This window comes from Cucurbita pepo, chromosome LG10 (assembly GCF_002806865.2).
Source record: "Cucurbita pepo subsp. pepo cultivar mu-cu-16 chromosome LG10, ASM280686v2, whole genome shotgun sequence".
Taxonomy (NCBI): domain Eukaryota; kingdom Viridiplantae; phylum Streptophyta; class Magnoliopsida; order Cucurbitales; family Cucurbitaceae; genus Cucurbita; species Cucurbita pepo.
This window is the reverse complement of record NC_036647.1, coordinates 5,590,013-5,610,140: the sequence shown is the minus strand read 5'-3', so window position 1 is coordinate 5,610,140 and position 20,128 is coordinate 5,590,013. Positions and strand designations below refer to the sequence as shown.

The window sequence follows — 20,128 nt, the reverse complement described above, 5'->3', positions numbered from 1 at the left end:
ACAGTCATGCTTGTCCAAGACATGTTGTCTATGGCCGCATGTCCGATGTCCGATGTCCCAATCATGTTTGTCCATGACGTGTTGTCCATGATTGCATGCTCGTTCCAAACCCCTTTTTACATGCTTTCATCGTAGATATGTTTTTACTATTTCATGTTATATCAATATAAGTGTATGACCGCTCACCAAAATCATGTTTACACCCCGTGGCTAAAATGCCCCGTTTAGCCCTAAAATATACTATGAAGGATATGACTAGTTGTCACTTCTTTCTATCATGAGTTGTGATGTTCCTTTATCTGCTTATAGTCATATAACGTTGCTTTTTTCTTCAATTATTTCAAATCGTTTTCAAATGTATTTTATCGCTCACGTTTTCTAAAACATTTATCCCAAACGTGACTCGAGCCCCGAACATACGCCAACGTTGTCCACGACGTCCGAATTTCTCACGACTGACTTGTTTGTTAGGTTAGAACAAATGTCGTACAATCGCTATTCCGCTGCCACAATAGTGCAATTGAGAACGTTGACTCCCAAAAAGGATGGGTTGTTGTGAGAGGGGGACGATACATAACTAGCCAAACCAGACAACAATTTAACTTCTTTTTTTTTTTCGGTTTGTTCTCTTTCATCATTTAGTAAATTACTATTTTGCCCTTTTTTTTATTGAACGTCTATTGAGCTCGATAGATGCAATTGATATCCCGATACAACTATTTTATTTTTATACTATATATTAAAATTTTAACTTTCCACAGGCAACCGACAACCATTATAAACGCATTAAAAAAACGATTTTTTTAATATTATAAATATTTAAATAATTAATATTTGTTTATTATGAGAAAGCTTAATTAATTATATATTATATAATTCCTTTGGAGTTAAACGACATAATTAGAGAATGTTTTGTTATAAACTAGCAATTAAAGGTGGCTGATTTTAAAAAATATAAATAAATATATTTAAAGTGGTTGATTCGTTGTCAAATCAAGTAGAAAAAAGAAAATAAAAAACAAATATGAAATTAATGCAAATAGTATTTTTATTTGGAAATGTCCCTCGTGATATCCTCTACATTCATATGAGTATTAATATTCATTAATAATAGCTACAAATTTGTGTCTCAACCTCTTGGTTAGAGATTGAACGGTCCAGCTAATAAGGATGTTGGGTCGGGATGGATTGTGAGATCTTACATTAGTTGGAGAAGGTAACGAAATATTCTTTATAAGGGTGTGGAAACCTCTCCCTTGTAGACACGTTTTTAAACTGTGAGACTGACGACAATACGTAATGGGTCAAAGTGACAATACCTACTAACGGTGGGCTTCGGATGTTACAAATAGTATTAGAGTCAGACGCCAAGTGGTGCGCAAGTGAGAACGCTGACCCTTAAAAAATGTGGATTCTGAGATCCCACATTTGTTGGAGAGGGAAAACGAAACCCCAAGAAAGACAATATCTGCTAGCAGTGAGCTCTCATAGGCTTATATACATATCTTTGTAGGGCAACATGACTGAACTTGTATATTAGTCGAACTCTTAAAAATCAATAAACTCAGCTTGGACTATCGACTTAGTGTGTGGTAGGTGTGATTTTTTTTTTTTTTTTTTTTTAACATATAGAACTTTTCTTTCTTTTTCGTGTAATGAATAAAAGATGTTTGATTTTAGGCACGACTGATATTGGAAAACTCAAAAAAGAGTTCCAGCTTGGAGATCAACGGCTATTCTTTAGTCTTATCCACTTTTGCTCGATCAAAAGAGGTTTACACATTGAGTTGACCACTGATTCTCTCTTGCATTATGCTTTTGCATCTTGATCCGTGGGCTTCAGTTCTTCGTTAGTTTTGAAAATCTCTAGAAAGATTCTTTCTCTGAGGGCGTCGTGTGCCAACCTGAATTGATCTGATGAGGGTAATAAGATTGACTCCATCTGTCTTTGAAATCCGATAATAATGTCTGCCATATATATTTGGAAATGTAATCGATTTATGGAAATATTCCCTACAACCCTTTTAACCAGGTTTCTCCATTAATAATTTCATCTTCCGGTGTGTATGGGTGAGATTTGGATCATGCATATGAAACATCACGATCTAACAGTAGAACTACATTAAAAAAAGACAATCATATCTTTTGCCCTATTACAACTATTCGAGTCGAAGTGACTAGACCATAGACATGAAACACTACGATCTAACCGAGAGGTCAAAGTCTATTTCATAAAACTTTTTCCTGTGTAGTAAAATAAAATGATAAAATCACGTGCATCACACGTGTTATGGATTGGATTAGTTGATTGTGATCCAAAGTCATTTATATATATAATATTAATATTTTTAAATTAAAACAAANATTTATAAAATCAATCAAAATCATTGATTTTTTTGAACTAGTGGGGCCCTTGCAGTTGAGGGGACTTCGAGTCGTTGAGTCCTCTCGGTTGTCTGATGTGACAGCTGGCTAATAATATGAAAGGGTTCACGGGCTATTTTTTATTATTTATTCAAAAATAGATAAATAAATAAATAAATAAAACCCTTTTTTTCTTTTTTTCATGGGAAATTTTCTATTATTTTACCCAATTATTATTTTCTTCCTAAAATTAAAGCGGGCAAAGGATTCAATCGGACCACAGGTTTCTACCTTGTTACAACTTCACCCCAAAAATTTAAATGAATCAAAGTGCCATGTGTTGGATGATGAAAGTCCCACATCGGCTAATTTAGGGAATGATCATGGGTTTATAAGTAATGAATACTAACTCCATTGGTACGAGGCATTTTGGGGAATTCTAAAGCAAAGTCATGAGAACTTATGCTCAAAGTAGACAATATCATACCATTGTGAATAGTCGTGTTAATCTAACACCGTGTAAGGCTAATTTCATCTCAACCTGATTGGTAAGCCTTTTTTTTAATTCACGTGATAAATTTTTGGTTATATTATAAGTTTAGTTCCTGATTGGTAAGCCTTTTTTTTTAATTCACGTGATAAATTTTTGGTTATATTATAAGTTTAGTGTCTGAACTTTGAGATTTGTGTCTATTTTGTTCCTAAACTTTCAAAAGTGTCTAATAGATCCATATATATTCAATTTAGGGGAATGAAATATTCTTTATAAGGATGTGAAAACCTCTCCCCAGTCGAGACTTTTTAAAACTCTTAAGAGAATACTCGAAAGAGAAAGCCCAAAAAAATAAATATCTGCTAACGGTGAGCCCATATTAATCCTTTTATCATTTTAATTTCTTATATTATTATTATTTGAATGAGCCCAATAGAGTTTAAAGCCCAATAATTATATGGACCAATTTATAATAAAACCATTTAGATTTTTTGAGAAATAAAATACCTAATTATTTTAAAAAGAATTTAGGTATTTTAAGAATAAATTATTTAGTTTTCTTTATAATAAAACTATTTGTAGTAAATATTCCCTCAAGATTTTAAAACGCGTCTACTAGTGAGAGGTTTTTACACCTTTTATGTTTCATTCCCCTTTCGAAGGGGGTGGATTGTGAGATCTCACGTCGTTGGAGAGGGAAACAAAACATTTTTTTTATAAGGACGTGGAAACCTCTCTAACAAGCGCGTTTTAAAACCATGAGGCTAAAAATAATATGTAACGAGCGAAAGCGGATTTGCTAGCGATAGATTTGAGTTATAGTTTTCATCTCAAGATACATGCTCAAATAAAGAAAAGTGTAGTAGTATTCTACAGACTGTCTTGTAATAAACAGTGTGAATGTTTTCGAGAATTGCACGATAAATTTGTAGAAGATTGGTAGATTTTGCTTTCAAAGAGTAATGGGCAGCTGTGATAACCGAAAGTTAAATTATAAGTTTAGTCTTCAAAATCATATGTTTACGGAGAATCGTGATTTTTTTTTTAAATATTTCAATTAATGAGAATGAAAAACTAAACTTGATATTGTGATGAATAGATGATGATGTGGCAAACTAAGCTAAACTTGATCTAGCCACTACTAGATGATGATGTGGCAAATTAAGCTAAACTTGATATTGTGATGAATAGATGATGATGTGGCAAACTAAACTAAAATAAACTTGATTTTTTTTTTAATTATGTTTATTTTTTATTTTATTTTTTGGTTCCTGGAGCATTGAATTTTCACCGATATTTGCATTATTCAAGCCGACGTTCTCGCTTCCGCTTCGTCTACCATTGCTCGCGCGGGTGCTTCCCTCTAAAGCGAAACGTTCTCCTATCAATGCATTTTTACATCCCACAGCTTCGACACATCGCTTAGCCCCGTTCATCTTCAGTCTAAGAACGCTCGATCATTGAGCTATTACGCACTCTTTCAAGGGTGGCTACTTCTAGGCAAACCTCCTATTTACCTCCTTTATCACTGAACGGTTATTTAGGGGTCTTAGCTGGTAATCCGAAATGTTTTTCTCTCGATGATGAAGCTTATCCCCCATCGTCTCACTGCCCGACCTTCACCCTTGTTATTTTGAGATCATATTTAGTATTTCGAGTTTACCCCTCTTAAGATTAAAAAAAAAAACACTTGAATTCATAATCAATTTAAAAAATAAAGACTTTTTCAAAATTTTACTTAGATTTTAAAAACAAAATAGGTAAGAATTAATGGAGTAGCTCAACTGAAAAACAAATAACTAAGAATTAATGGTGGCGTTGTTAATCATTTTTTCTCGGTAGTCTTGACTTAAATATAAATTTTAAATCATATTTCTCGGGTTTAGTTGCACTTAGTCCACTAATTTTCAAACTCAATATTTTAAATTTTTATTTCTTGTCTCGTAGTGGAAGATAGTTGACTTATAATTATTAAACTACGTTCCAGCTAACTTCTCGACTAAGATTATACCGAACAAAATTGTTTATTAAACACTTATTCGAAATTTCGCTTATCGAATTTTATTGTAGAACACGCCAAATTTTTCTACGAACCTGGTAAAGAGTTACAGATATAACCGTCGAAATTTATTTTCAGTAGCTCGATATCGACTAACCCGTCCCATTTACGCATATTTTTTCTCATTCTTAAAATGGAAAATATTTCCAATATTACTTACCATGGTAATAAATTTGTTATGCTATATGAGAATGATGTGGATATTTTATCAAATTAATGTTTATATAATAGATAATAGCTGGATTTTCTATTTTTTTATGACACGTATATATATCACTAGAATCGTAGTTAGCCACACATGAAATCCACTAATATCTACAAGATTTAATTATTTAAAGTGGCATATTTAGGTGGCCAAATATTTGAATCATTATGGTTTTCTCAAAATCCTGGTACACTGTCAAGTTTCGTCTACGTTGTCGTTTTACAAGATTGAACTTTTTTTCTTCAAGCACGAGAGAATGGACTTTCATTCTCGAGACCCCGCTTCGTCTATGTACTTAGTCCCTCTCTTGAAGATGCGCGTGCGATATGAGAAAAAAGAGCAGGCCTGTTTCGGATTCACTTAGAGCTCTCGCAACCACCGTAGCAATGGTAATGAAGAGCTTTCCCTTCCTAGGGTCGGGACAAGAAAATGAAAACCACATTTTTTCAAAAGTTTCTTCTTGTGAGTACGAGACTGAATTAGAAAGTGTTAGTGAGATGCATAGTTCAATGCATGTGGATGGTGTCCTTGAAAAGTTTTTAATGGGATGTCCCACATTGGTTGGGAGGAGAATAAACCACCATTTATAAGGGTGTGATCACCATTTACAAGGGTGAAAATCTTCCGGTTTTAAAGTCTTGAGGGGAATCCCAAAGAGGACAATATCTGCTAGCGGTGGATCTAGGACCTTACAAATGGTATCAGAGCCAGACATGAGGCGGTGTGCCAGTAAGGACGTTGGGCCCCAAAGGGGTGGATTTGGGGGCGCGGTCCCACATCGATTGGAGGAAGGAAAGAGTGCTAGTGAGGACGCTGGGCAGACACCGGACTATGTGCTAGCCTTCTCGCTGTTCCCCGAAGTGGGGTAGACACGAGGCGGTGTGCCAGTAAGGACGTTGGCCCCAAAGGGGTGGATTTGGGAGGCGGTCCCACATCGATTAGAGGAAGGAAAGAGTGTCAGCGAGGACACTATGCCCTGAAGGGGGTGGATTGTGATGTCCCACATTAGTTGGGGAAGAGAATGGTGTGGAAACCCCTAAAGGGGTAGATTTGGGGGCAGTCCCACATCAATTGGAGGAAGGAAAGAGTGTCAGTGAGGACGCTGGGCAGACACGGACTATGTGCTAGCCTTCTCGCTGTTCCCCGAAGGGGGGTAGACACGAGGCGGTGTGCCAGTAAGGACGCTGACGCCAAAGGGGTGGATTTGGGGGCGGTCCCACGTCGATTGGAGGAAGGAAAGAGTGCCTGGGAGGACAGTGGGCCCTAAAGAGAGTGGGCTGTGATGACGCGTTTTAAAGCTTTGAGGAGAAGCCCGAAAAGGAAAGCAATATCTGTTGTGGCCGTTATATTTAACCTCTAATTTTTTTATTGAAGGTATATATCTCAACTCATTAGTAAATTAAAATAATATTACAATTTTTTGGTAATTTTTTAAAAGGTAAAAGTTTTTTATATAATTTATTTTAATTTGTAAAATGGGATAATATTAGCATATTTCTATAAATTCATAACAAACATCCCACGTGTCAAAAAGGATACGATGATTTGGGGCATATTCCCATCCAACCACTCTCTGATCGACATCTCAAAGCTGTCGATCTCATCAAAGGCCTGATGTGGCCGTTTACCTTTTTTTAATTTTTATTTTTATTTCTTAATTCCACAAGGTGCCTGAAGGTGACATGTCTGATTGTGACCCTCCAATCAAAGCATTGTATTTTCTGGACTTTCACGGAAATACGTGACAGCCAAGTGATGTCGATTAAGTAATAAATTAATAAATTTACACCTATTATTCATCCCCTTGGTTTTTGTTTTATACCCATTTCTTTTTATATATATATATATATATATATATAAAGGTTTTAATCTATTTTTCAATTACTTTTATTTAATACGAATTTTTTTTAGAGTAACCCAAATTTATCATATTCTCGATTAAGTAATTTTGAGTTAGTTATAAATGAAATTGAGTGAAAATGACTCTAAATTACTTACAAATTATTTAAAATTGAATTAATTTTATTTTTTAAATAAAATTATAAGAAAAAATATAGATAGAAATTATTAGTATTTTATTTTAAAATATTCCTAAAAGCAAATTTTTTTAATTTAAAAAATAAATAATTATATTTAATAAGATTTGACCTTACAACATTTTTCCAAATAATAAATATCTTTAAAATATATAATCTATATATATAAAAAAAAAAAATTTACCACTTGTATACATAAATAAAAAATAATAACAGTTCAAACTCACCGCTAATAAATATTGTCCACTTTAAGCTATTACGTACTGTTGTCAATCTTACCATTTTAAAACACGTCTACTAAGAAGTTTTGTTCTTCTTTCCAACCACAGATGTGAGATCGCACACACAAATTTTAGATTTTTTTTTTTTTTTTTTTGAATAAATACGAATCATAAAAGAGCTCTTTATGACAATTTATGAAATAAAAATAAATATTAAGTTTACTTTGATACAATTAATTAGTTATCTTTAATACTAAAAAATATCCTTTAAAAGATAGTTAACCAAATTAAGTATCCAAGACATAAGGTATAAATTGGGTTTGAATTTTCTTTTCCGATTATTAATTATTTAATATATTCTACGCTATGAGTTTGAATTTTCTTTTCACGATTATTAATTATTTAATATATTCTCCGTCTATAATGGTTTTATTCATTTAACTCGTTAATATACTTTAAATTTTATGTCTAAAAGATATTTATCGTAGATCATGATAATTTAGTATTTAAAGACGTGAATCTATTTAATAAAAAAAAAACTAAATAAATATAATTAAAAAAATTTAATCAAATTTATAATTTAACTTATATTATATTTTAGGCCTATAGTTCAAATTATTTTTTATAAGTGTTACTATTTTACTTTATATGTTTAAAAATTAATTACAGTTTAGTTTGTGTAATTTCAAAGGTCAAATATAGTGTTTAAAATTTTAATGGTAATTTTTTAGTTAAATTATAAAATAATAATAATAATAATTTTTATATTTGGAAAAGTAAAATATTAATACGTTTCTAAAATTTATAGGAAAAATTAAATTGGTAGATTTAAAATTACGAAAACTAAAATAAAGAAGAGTTGGTTGTTTAATATATTTAATTAAATTTAAATGATAAAATAAGTAATTTCTGACTCAGCACGCTGCCTTCCCTCCACCGCCTTCCCTATATAAACGTTCCGTGGTTTGGCCATCGCAGTTCACTGCTCGTTTTCTCTGTCTCTCTGTCTCTCTCTCTCTCTCTCTCTGGCTGTAATTCAGGCACATTTCTTGAATTTTTGAGAAGACAGAAGAACCCGACAATCGCTTCAATGCAGAGCTTCGTTCTCAAGAGATTTTCAGGATTCAAATCCCTTTCCCGCCTCCGTTGCTTCTCTCAGTCCGCTCATAAGGAGGCTACTCTTCACAATGACGTCGCTGTTCCTTCAATTCCGCCCTTCGATTACTCCCCTCCGCCCTACAACGGCCCTTCCGCCGATGAGATCCTCGCCAAGCGGAAGGAGTTCCTTAGCCCGTCAGTGTGTAACTACTACCAGAAGCCGGTGAGAATCCTCGATTATATTATGTTTTATTGTTTTTTTTTTAACATGTTTATATGTATGTTTGTGTGTGTGTGTGTGTGTGTGTCGATGATAGGATAGGATCGTCCATTTTGTGTTTCTGTCTAATTCTGTTTTTCGAATTACGATTTCGAACTTTTTATTGAGTTTTTCGGATTTTGAATGGTTAGTTTATCTCCTACTGATCGTTTGGAGGATCTATGCTTCCGTTTTGCCTCCATTTAGGTTTTGTAATTACGTACACTCGTATTTGTTCTGATTTCCTTCTCCATTTTTGCTTGTTTTCCGTAAGAAATTTGATTGAGAGAGAAATCGATCTGATTTGATTTCTGTTTCTTTCTATCACGTTGCTTCATCTATCTGCGTGTTTATTTGGGAGGACTAATTCTTTTGGACTGTCTATTTCTATAGTTGCTTGTGGTAGATGGAAAGATGCAATACTTATTCGACGACAAAGGGCGCAGATATCTGGACGCTTTCGGCGGGATCGCGACGGTTAACTGTGGACACTGTCATCCGGATATTGTGAACGCGATCGTCAATCAAACCAAGCGCTTGCAGCACTCCACTGTTCTCTATCTCAACCAAGCCGTCTCTGATTTTGCTGAAGCTCTGGCTTCGAAGTTACCGGGAAATCTTAAGGTTCGCAAGTGCTTTCTTATTCCTCGCCCAGAAAAATTAGTAATACATGGAAAGAAGAATGATATTAACGCTGTCACTGTTGCTTGTTTTTAACTATTAGTCATCAATAGAAATCACATAATTTATAGTGGAAGCCATCGGCCAACATTAATTTTAGGCCATATAAGATACAGACAAGCTCTTTGGTTGTCGTATTTACAGTTGTAGTTCAATGAATTATAGTGTTAAAAGCAGAGTCGTATGACATTCATATACGTATTATAAATTAAGCTATAAGATATATATAATGTATGATGGAATCTCGATGTATTCTGGCACTTTACATCACCAGCGATATGAATCAGCAGTATTTAAAGGAAAGATGAACATGTTTCTTTTTTACTTAGCTAGCTTGTCTTGTCTTATATGTTCTTTTTTAATGTTGCAATTATTGGCTTGATGAGACAAGAGCCATGTGGTTTGGTTCTGTAAATAATCATGCATTTAGGTAAATGAACCACTTGGATTTTAGCTAGAAGAATCAAATGAATATAACTAGAATTGCACTTACTGGGTAATTGTTACCCTTTTTTTTCCTCGCTATCAATGATATCAAACACAAGTCCTCGATCTATAACTCGTGTTTATAATAATGATGATGATCCACTATAGCTAAGAAGTTGAGTATTTAGTAACATTTGGAGCTTCCGATTTGGTTAGGTGGTCTTCTTCACCAATTCTGGGACGGAAGCCAACGAGCTTGCAATGATGATGGCTAGACTTTACACTGGATGCCACGACATAATATCGCTAAGGAATGCTTATCATGGAAATGCAGCCGGGACCATGGGGGCCACCGCACAGAGCATCTGGAAGTTCAATGTCATACAGGTTTAAGTCACCTCTGTCTTTTCATTTGTCATATTTTGATGAATACAAATTGGGTATTTATTTAGGCCAAAGTGCTTCTGATTGTGCTTTACTGCTTTTCTTGCCGCTTGTTTTTAAGTTGCTTATGCTTTACCTTTGGGAAAATTATTGTCGTTCCCCAATACTAAATAAGTGTATTGAGATGGCGACTTCTAGTTCTATATCTTAATATGATGTGGCGATGATTACGACCGCTATTTTTATCCCTTAAAGAAACGAAGACGTGGTTCTCTACAAAAAGTTGTAAGAACTCTATAAAATATTTTTGTTTACATTATCAATTTCGTCGTTATCATCGTCCCAGTTTTGTTGTACTAAAAAAATTGAGAAATCCGTGCAATTTTCGTCTGTGCCCACCTTATCTGTAAGTTTAAGATAACTTGATAAGGTATGGGTCACTGTTCATCATCCTTGTTCTTTTAATCCAAGGGGATGAACTTCCATGAATTTATCTAGCAATAAAACACATCATATACCTAATTATCATAAGGATGATTGTTTGACAACATTACTAATCATGGAAACAGAGTGGAGTTCATCATGCTTTAAACCCAGATCCATACAGAGGTATATTTGGTGCCGACGGCGAGAAGTATGCAAAAGATGTGGAAGACTTGATTGAATTTGGAACTACCGGTCAAGTTGCTGCTTTTATATCTGAAGCAATACAGGTAACATTTCTTTCTCTCTCAAGTACATTCAAATGACTGGTTCTGGTTCTCAATTAAAAATTTACCATTGCTACGACACAGGGGGTTGGGGGTATCGTTGAATTAGCCCCTGGTTACTTGCCTGCAGTGTATAAGTCCATAAAGAAAGCAGGAGGACTCTGTATTGCCGATGAGGTTCAGTCAGGATTAGCCCGCACTGGGAGCTTCTTCTGGGGATTCGAGTCCCAAGGTGTTGTTCCTGACATAGTGACCATGGCAAAGGTTAAATTTCTCTTCCATTTGAGTTAGAATTAGCTGCGTGGATGCATGGCATGAGCTAATCTCTAATTATTTCCTTTGTGTTTTTTCTACATAGGGCATTGGCAATGGCATTCCCCTTGGGGCTGTAGTAACCACTCCTGAGATAGCAGAGGTCTTGACCCGTAGGAGCTATTTCAATACTTTTGGTGGAAACCCTGTCTGTACTGCTGCTGGACTGGCTGTTTTGAGAGTGATTGAAAAGGAAAAGCTTCAGGAGAACGCCCATGTCGTTGGCACTTATCTGAAAGATAGGCTCATTGCTTTGAAGGACAAATATGATAGTAAGAAAATGGTTACTTGCCTATTTGAAATGTTGAAAGAAAATGGTTTTTGGTTGGTTGGTTGTTGAAGATTACATTTCCTATTTTGAATCCGTGCAGTTATTGGAGACGTGAGGGGAAGAGGACTAATGCTAGGTGTTGAACTTGTGACTGATCGAGAGCTGAAAACGCCTGCCAAAGCTGAAACTTTGCATGTGATGGACCATATGAAAGGTTAGCCTCACTAAACAATATAGATTACTCTTATAAATTACGAACATTTACCCTCCTTAAAGTTTCGATGGTTTTGTCTTGGACTTCTTTAAAATGCTTCATACCATTAGAGATATATTCCTTACTTATAAATCCCATAATTAACCCCTTAATTAGCCGATGTGTGACTCCTCTTCCAACAATCTTCAATCATCCTCTTCTCGAACAAAATACACCATAGAGCCTTCCCTGAGGCCTATGGAGCCCTCGAACAACATCCCCTTAATCGAGGCTCGACTCCTTATCTAGAGCCCTCGAACAAAGTACACTACTTATTCGACACTTGAGTCACTTTTGACTACACTTTCGGATCCCAACTTATTTGTTTGATATACGAGGATTCTATTGACATGGGTATGTTAAGGGAATGACTTAATACCATGTTAGAAATTACGAACCTCCACAATGGTATATGATATTGTACACTTTGAGCATGGGCTCTCATGACTTTGCTTTTGATGTTCCCAAAATGCCTCATACCAATGAAGATGTATTCCTTATAACCCATGTTCCACCCCTTAATTAGCCAATGTGGACTACTCTTCCAACAATCCTCAACAACTACAAATCATAACAAGATGATATATTTATTTACTAGCTCTCTGCTTATTATCGACGTTTTGCTCTGGAATATAGACTTGGGAGTGCTGATTGGGAAGGGTGGATCCTATGGAAACGTGTTTAGAATTACTCCTCCACTCTGCTTCACCAAAGAAGATGCAGGTATTTTGTTTTCTAAACCTATTTGAAATGACTTTTTAAGTGTTTTCATTTTAAACTAGACGAAAAGCGAGTGATTCAAAACTTTTTTTTTGTTACAGATTTCGTGGTGGATGCAATGGATTACGCAATGTGTAAGATGTGAAAGTTGGGAAGAAAGCATGAATAAGCAGGCATGTGATCATGAATAAGCAAGCAGGCAGCTAAACTGGTAAGTGTATCTGTGTTTGTTTGCATGAAGTGAAGGCTGTGTGTTATAGGAAGCATTAATATATAAGTTTGTGTAGAGATTTCTACTTGTTGGTTGGTTGTCTTGGCATTATATGAGTCAACGCCTCGTTGTCTCTTCGCTTTAAATGCATGCCTCCCTCCCTCTCTCTCCCTCTCTCTCTCTCCCTCTCTCTCTTATATTTTGTCCCATGATTTGGTATTTATTGAGGGGTTAAATGATTTTAAGTTTGATTTTTCTTACATTTTTCTAAAACTCTTTTACATTTTTTTTTTATCAGATTTTAAATACAATCAAAATGACTATTAAATTCATTTAATCTAATTTTAATATTCTACTTTTAAGTTCAAAAATATCGTTGACTACCAAAATATACTTATAATTTTATTCATATTTACAAATATTTTACCTATTATATCTTTCCGTAAAGGATATTAATAATATTTGACCGACTCAACCTAACCCAACTAATGTACGTTAACAATATTTTTTTATTTTTTAAAGTCAATTTCAAAAACACTTTTTTATTTCAATTTAATTGAATTATATTTAAATATTATCTTAATACTTAAATAAAAATACAAGTTTCATCTACCAATATTAAATAATAATAAATAAATAAAATAAACACAGAACCCCCACAGTCCCCACCATATTTAAAGAAGGGAGAAAAAAAAAACCTCACAAACCCTAAACCCTAAACCCCAAATCTCCAAACACCAAACAAAAAATCTCATCAATTTTTGACCTTCCAATCTTATTATATGCTTCTCCCATCATCAAAAATGACAAAATTAAATTAATTAGAAGCTATAATAAGTGATATAATTTACACTTTCATCATATATAAATTGACGTGACAACTTATATATAAAATCTGATTATAACAATAATTTCAACCATCACTTTGAAATTTTAATTTTCAAAAAGGATATAGATTCGTTTAGAGCATAATTCAAAGTTTGGTTGACTAATTATTTAATTTTTATTTTTAAAATAAAAATAAATAAATAGTGAAATTACTTCGTCTTCCTAAATCGATTCCATCAGATTACACAAATTCCAAGAGAAAATCAAACAAGCACGAAAGAGTTAGCAGAAACAAAAAACGAGAATCCTATTGAAATTTGTTGAAAATCAAATCAAAGTGAGCAGCAAGAAAAGAAAATGAAGCAGGAGGAGCGACGATGATATCAAGAGTCAACGATCGTTGCGAATAATCATCAACGACATTGTAGAGTACCTTTCGGAAAGCTGTACGGTTGGGCGGAGAAACCAGCGGGAGAATCTGATGGCGGAGGCGGCGACGGCGATGAGATCGGTGATTAAGATCGAAACGTGACGGAAGATTAGCGAGGTTTTTCTGAGAGCAACGCACATCAATATCGTGATGGAATCCCCAAATCTGGAGGACGACATTCCTTCTCTGCAACGCAACCCTATGCACGTTCTTCTCTCTCTCTCTCTCTCCTCTCTTCTCTGTTTCTCTCACTTGTTTTTTACTTTTTGAATTTTTCACTCTACTCCGCGTCTATCACAAGAAACTGAACCATTGTTTAATTACTACGCTACCCTTCTCCATTATTATATGTTTTTTCTTAAATAAAATTTATCCAGGATTTAAATTGATTCAACGTCACACGGAAATTTGAATATCCGATCTCAAAATAATTATGATACAATCTTAAAGCAAAGTTGATGAAGGTGAAGAGTCGTATGATTTGGATGCATACGTGACACTTGACGTTCAGAAGGGTGAGAGTTGGTTTGAGTGTGTAATAGTTTTATAAAATCTGTAGTCGTTAGAAAACTTGTGAATTCCGACAAGTTGTTGGAATGTCGGGATTCACGCAATCCTAATCACCCACCTTTGTATCGCCCAATTCTTTCGATCGGATTTTTTTCCGTCGATCAATAATGAATTTTGAGCCTATTTTCTAGAGTACCAAACGAGCCTGTTCAACCCAACTCCTTACCGCATGACCCAAGTCTCTCCTGATCTCAGCTTGCAGTCCTAGCTTGTTCGTGTCGACCCACGTTGTCATCTAGCATGTTGCGCTTTCAAGTTGACTCTCAATGTGTGTCGTGCAGATTTATATGTAGATATTAAATAATATATAGTTTAGTCTTATATAAATTTATCGTATATGATACATTAGCTCACATGTTTTTACATGAATTATTTGGATCAAATCATTTGTAACAATTATCAAGATAAAACACTCAAACTTATTCATATATTATAGACACTCCTCCCGGTATAACAATCACATATTATTCAAAATTACATTAATAATCTTGATTTTTTCTTACAATAATTATTATAAATAAAAATAATTAAAGTAGCTATTAAAAATTAAATAAATAATTATAAGTATTATGGGAAGATTAATGCACGTGTCATGAAAGGATAAAGTACCCAAAAAAAACCCAAACTCTTCTAAAACCAAACCGATCCAATCGACTACCAAAAAACCCAAAATCAAGCATGGCTTAAACCAACCGGACAGACTCGGTCTTCCGGTTCAGCGGTCTTTTCCCATTTCGGGTTTTTTCTTCCGGGCGGAGTTCGTTGGGTACTACTAAGACATTCCGTTTGGACAAGGCCGGCAAGAGTGGCCCATATTAATCATTTATCGGCCCATGAGGCCCATTTAGTTTATTAGAAATATCACTGGCCCATTAAAATCCCTCCATGCCAGCATGAGTAAAGAAGACAGACCAATCATTAAGCTTCACGTTCCCAATACACCGACCCCCATCGACAGCTATTGGTTGGCTGTCACGCATAAATCCACGTGATTTCTGGAGCTCTTGCTCACAGCCTCGCACGGACTTTCTTTTTTTTCTTTTCTTTTTTCTTTTTTTTTTTAATTAGAAAGAAGCATTAATGACCTGGAAATTGGCTGACGAAATGAGATGGGGACCCATCAAATGATGTACAGTGGTTAGTGATCCACCAATAACCAACCCCAACTGTTTGATCTCGCCGACGTGTCGGCCAAGCCCGTTGTCAGTATGGGCTGGAATGTTATTTATTTCGGCCCATCATAATTGTTCTAATTACGAATGGCCTATAACAACCGAGAAGTTTGTACACCCTTATAAACAATGTTTCATTATCCTCGCATATCAATTTGGAATCTAACAATCCACCTCCCCCTTCAGGGTTAACGTCCTCACTGGCATTCATCTCTCTCAAATCAATATAAGATCTCACAATCCACCCCTTTTAGAACCCAACGTCCTCACTGATGTGCTACCCGGTGTATGACTTTGGTACCAACTGTAACGGTCAAAGCTCACCACTAGCAGATATTGTATTTTTTAGACTTTTCCTTACGCGTCCGCCAGTGAGAAATTTCTATACCCTTATAAGGAATGTTTCGTTCTCCTCTTCAACCAATGTGAGATCTCACAATCCACCTTTTCGAGGCCCAACGTTTTCGCTGACATTCGTTTATTTCAACAACCGATATGAGATCTCATATATATACTCATGATCTTCCTCTTAATTAACCAATACAACTAAATAGGGATCTTCTTGACAATTGATTACTCTNAAAAAAAAAAAAAAAAAAAAAAAAGAACAAAACAAAACAAGAAAAGACTTAATATTGAAATAAATATATAAATTTTGGGGGAAAAGAAAGTCAAAGATGAGAGTCGAAAGATCATAGGATACCAATCAAATCATAAGGTGTGATTAGTCAGCGTTAGCTGTAATATTGAAAGCACTCGAATATTACCTTTCCCTCGTGACCTATGGAATTGCGTCACGTGCATGTCTACCCACACACACAGCTCCACAGCGAATTTACCATCAATTTTAGTTTCTAAATTAAGGCTTTGAATTGACTGATTTTTTTATTAATTATTTTAAGAAACAATAATTAACTATACAATTAAAAAACATTCACCATCACTCTTCCTATCTTTTATTTTCATGCTCAATATGCTTTTATTCTTTTAATTATTTTTTCACTTTTTTCAATTATATTTTTAAAACTATTTATCAATAGAAATTTTGTTTTACTCGTGGAGTTGGAACTCTGTGGGGGCTCACCCCGAACGGGATTATATCCTCCGTCTCAGCCATGCTTAATATAAATATATTTTCAATGCATATCATACACTTTAACTATATTAAAGAGATTAATTAATTAATTTTAAAAATTTAATCCTAGTATTTAATTATAAAAATTAGATTATAATATTAAAATTTTAATTTATAAAATTAGGTTGTATATATTAGGAAATATATTGATTTATTAGGATTATTTTTTTATAATTTTTAATAATAATTATATTGAAAAATGAAAATTATAAAGTAACTATTTTTTCTAAATAATAAAAATAGTCGTAGGAATTCCCGATTCTCGAAAAATAAATGAGAAATTTTCATTCCTGTCTCGTCCCATGAACGTTTCTAGTTTAAAGGCTTGTGAGGTTGCTTGCCAAAAGCACTCAAAATGGCAGCCTTAGCTTCAATCTCACGCCCAAGGAAACACGAACACTCGTCCAAAAAGCTAGTGACCGAGCATTATCAAATCTTATATTAGTTGAAAAGAGAAACGAACAATTACTTATAAAAGTGTGAAAACTTGTCTCTAGTAGAGGCGTTTTAAAATCACGAAGCTGACGACGATACATAATAGGTCAAAACGGATAATATCTGCTAGTGAGAGTGGCTTAGACCGTTACAAATGGTATCATAGTCAGACACCAGACAGTGTGCCAACAAGAACACTGAGCCTCCAATCAAGTGGATTGTGAGATCCCACACTAGTCGAAGAGAATAACAAAACATTTATTATAAGAGTATGAAAATCTCTCTCTAATAGACGCGTTTTAAAATTGTAAAGCTGACGACGAACATCGCAGGAGATGCAGAAGAACTTCGAGAACATACCTTAGGTGTCGATCTTGGACGTGGACATATATATATATATATATATATATATATATATATATATATATATATATATATATATATATATANTATGGAGCATTTGAATATGGTGGAAATAAACACATTTAAATTGAGGGGTTTATATTGTTTTATATTATATAATAAAGTTGAAATGAGAGGGAATTTGAGTGAGTGACATAAATAGGGTTTTGATTCCAAAAGAAACTGCTTTTGTTTCGTTGATTCCTTTTTATAGACCCACGTGGCTATTATAATCCCACCTTTTATTTAAATTCTCATTGGCTAATGCTTACGCACCAAAACTGACCTCATTTTTCTAACCCAAACTGGATGACTTTGTGACCCACAATCCCACCATTATATTTACCCACCAAAACCGGCTCGTATTTGTTATCAATATGTATGCTCACGTCATTTTAAACTATAAAACATGCATATTGGTTGGAGAGGAGAACGAAACATTCCTTATAAGGATATAGAAACCTCCTTCCAACCGACCAAATTTAAAATCGACAAGCTAATAATGATAACTAAAGGTCAAAGCTAACAATATCTACTAATGATGGATTTTAGCTGTTACAAGATAAGGCAGTAGTTTAGTTGTTGATTGGTGAGTATTATATATATATATATATTTTTTTTTTTTTTTGTACAAAGACTATGCTATTATTAATTTATTGTTTTAAATTAAATGTGTAATTTCATATCTTCATTGGAAAACGTCTTATTTTAAATTTATATATAAAGTTATTTAAGACATGTATGTAGTAACGTCTCTAATTTAGACAATAAGATTAGGGGTATTACAGTTGATATCAAAGCCCTAGACTTAACATACCAGACATACTGTGTCACTGTTTGTCTATGTTTTTTTTTTTCTTTTTAAATAATAAGTGATTTAGTTAAAAATGCGTACGATAACAACTAATGTTGAATTAAAAGTACCCCAATTGAAATTAGTGGCATTTTTTAAATTAATAAATTAAAGAAAATAGGTACAAATATAAGAAGACTGATAAAAGAGTCCAAATTATATAAATGGGAGTAATAAAACAAATAAATACAGCTTTCCAAAGCTGACACGAAACTTCTAGTTCTGCCCAAATCCTAACCTACCTATGTTTGAAAATGCCCAAATAAATCAATAATCTATAAATTTATCAACTTACTTCAATTATCTATTACTATATATATACTAACTTACCTGATTCGATATCCTTGATTATGACTATCTTCGTGGAAGATATTATTTCTCAAATCGGAACGTGGGTATTTGACTAGATGCCCCACTATTGACTTTGACTTGCTTTCCATCCGAACCGAGGTGGTTAACTGGTGCTTAAAGAACTACTTGCGATGCTTTACAAGCTTATGAGTTTGGAGAGAAAGGTATATCTTGGTCTGGGTTCGGGATTTCCGAAGAAATGTAGGATGTCGTTGTAGTGTATATTAGATCAAGGTCGAGGGAATGAGAAAGGGAGAGACTTCGTGTTCTTATCGTAAGAAAAACGTTAGGAAAAAAGAATGAGTATTTATAAATTACTAAGGTTGAAAAATGCAATCACATGCAAGATAAAATGTGATATTTCTTCTTAATGGGACCTAAAACCATGGTCTCGGACTTTATGCTTTTCATGTTCGGGATATGTATCACTTTCATACACATGTGATCTATTAGGCTCGTACTACTTTCACAATTCTTAGGCCTCGTCAGGTATGCACCACTTTTGTACGTAAATAGTATGTCTTTTGTATACATTAGCTACACACTAAAATACATACAAATTGTCTGACGTATCACATAACATCCAACTGTCAGTTTACTTTCAACTATTCAAAGCAAATTAGATAAAAATGCTTTAGAAGCTGTTTGAATTTTCAATGTCAGAATAGCTTACACAATACACATAAATGTCTATCACTAGTAGGTCCTATGTAGATAGGCTTAATATGCCATAAATCATTGGAATATTATTCAAAACAATATAATTTCAAGAGAAACTAACCTAAACCAGCCGAAACATAAGTGGAAATGGCAAGCAATTGATCGAAATATGAACTGAACCGACTAGAAATGACGTAACTGGTTGGAGAAGTGGCTTAACCAATCAAAAAAGCAATTGAATCGATTGAAAATGGACTAACTCAATATCAGAGGTAGGACCAAATCATACGAATTAAGCGTGAGTAAAGTCGAGGCACACATGAACCAAGAGTAGAAGTGATTCAGTTGGATATCAGTTAAGGCTTAGACATGAATGAGCTTTGGCCCAAGGGGTTAGGCTCGAGGGCATGTAGATGATGAGGGTTCAAATGGTCAATCTTGAGCTATGACACACATTAATGGCGGAGATCTAGACGGCTAGTCTTATGTGTGGGCTTGGAGCGACTGTTGGGGTTTTTAGGGCATGCAGATCGGGTCACGTCGCGCTTGTTACCACATTTTAACCTAATTATTTAAAAAACTAGAATAA

At 34.3% G+C, this 20,128-nt stretch overlaps 1 protein-coding gene across 1 annotated transcript; it reads left to right on the top strand.

The window, feature by feature from the left end:
* The first annotated feature begins 8,342 nt into the window (after positions 1-8,342).
* Positions 8,343-12,845, top strand: LOC111803681 (alanine--glyoxylate aminotransferase 2 homolog 3, mitochondrial-like). The gene is made up of 9 exons (XM_023688197.1): positions 8,343-8,699; positions 9,129-9,359; positions 10,059-10,229; positions 10,796-10,939; positions 11,021-11,200; positions 11,295-11,520; positions 11,620-11,733; positions 12,409-12,495; positions 12,594-12,845. Exons 1-9 carry the CDS (start codon positions 8,469-8,471, stop codon positions 12,635-12,637), a joined length of 1,428 nt encoding a protein of 475 aa, XP_023543965.1. The 5' UTR covers positions 8,343-8,468; the 3' UTR covers positions 12,638-12,845.
* The last annotated feature ends 7,283 nt before the right edge of the window (positions 12,846-20,128 follow it).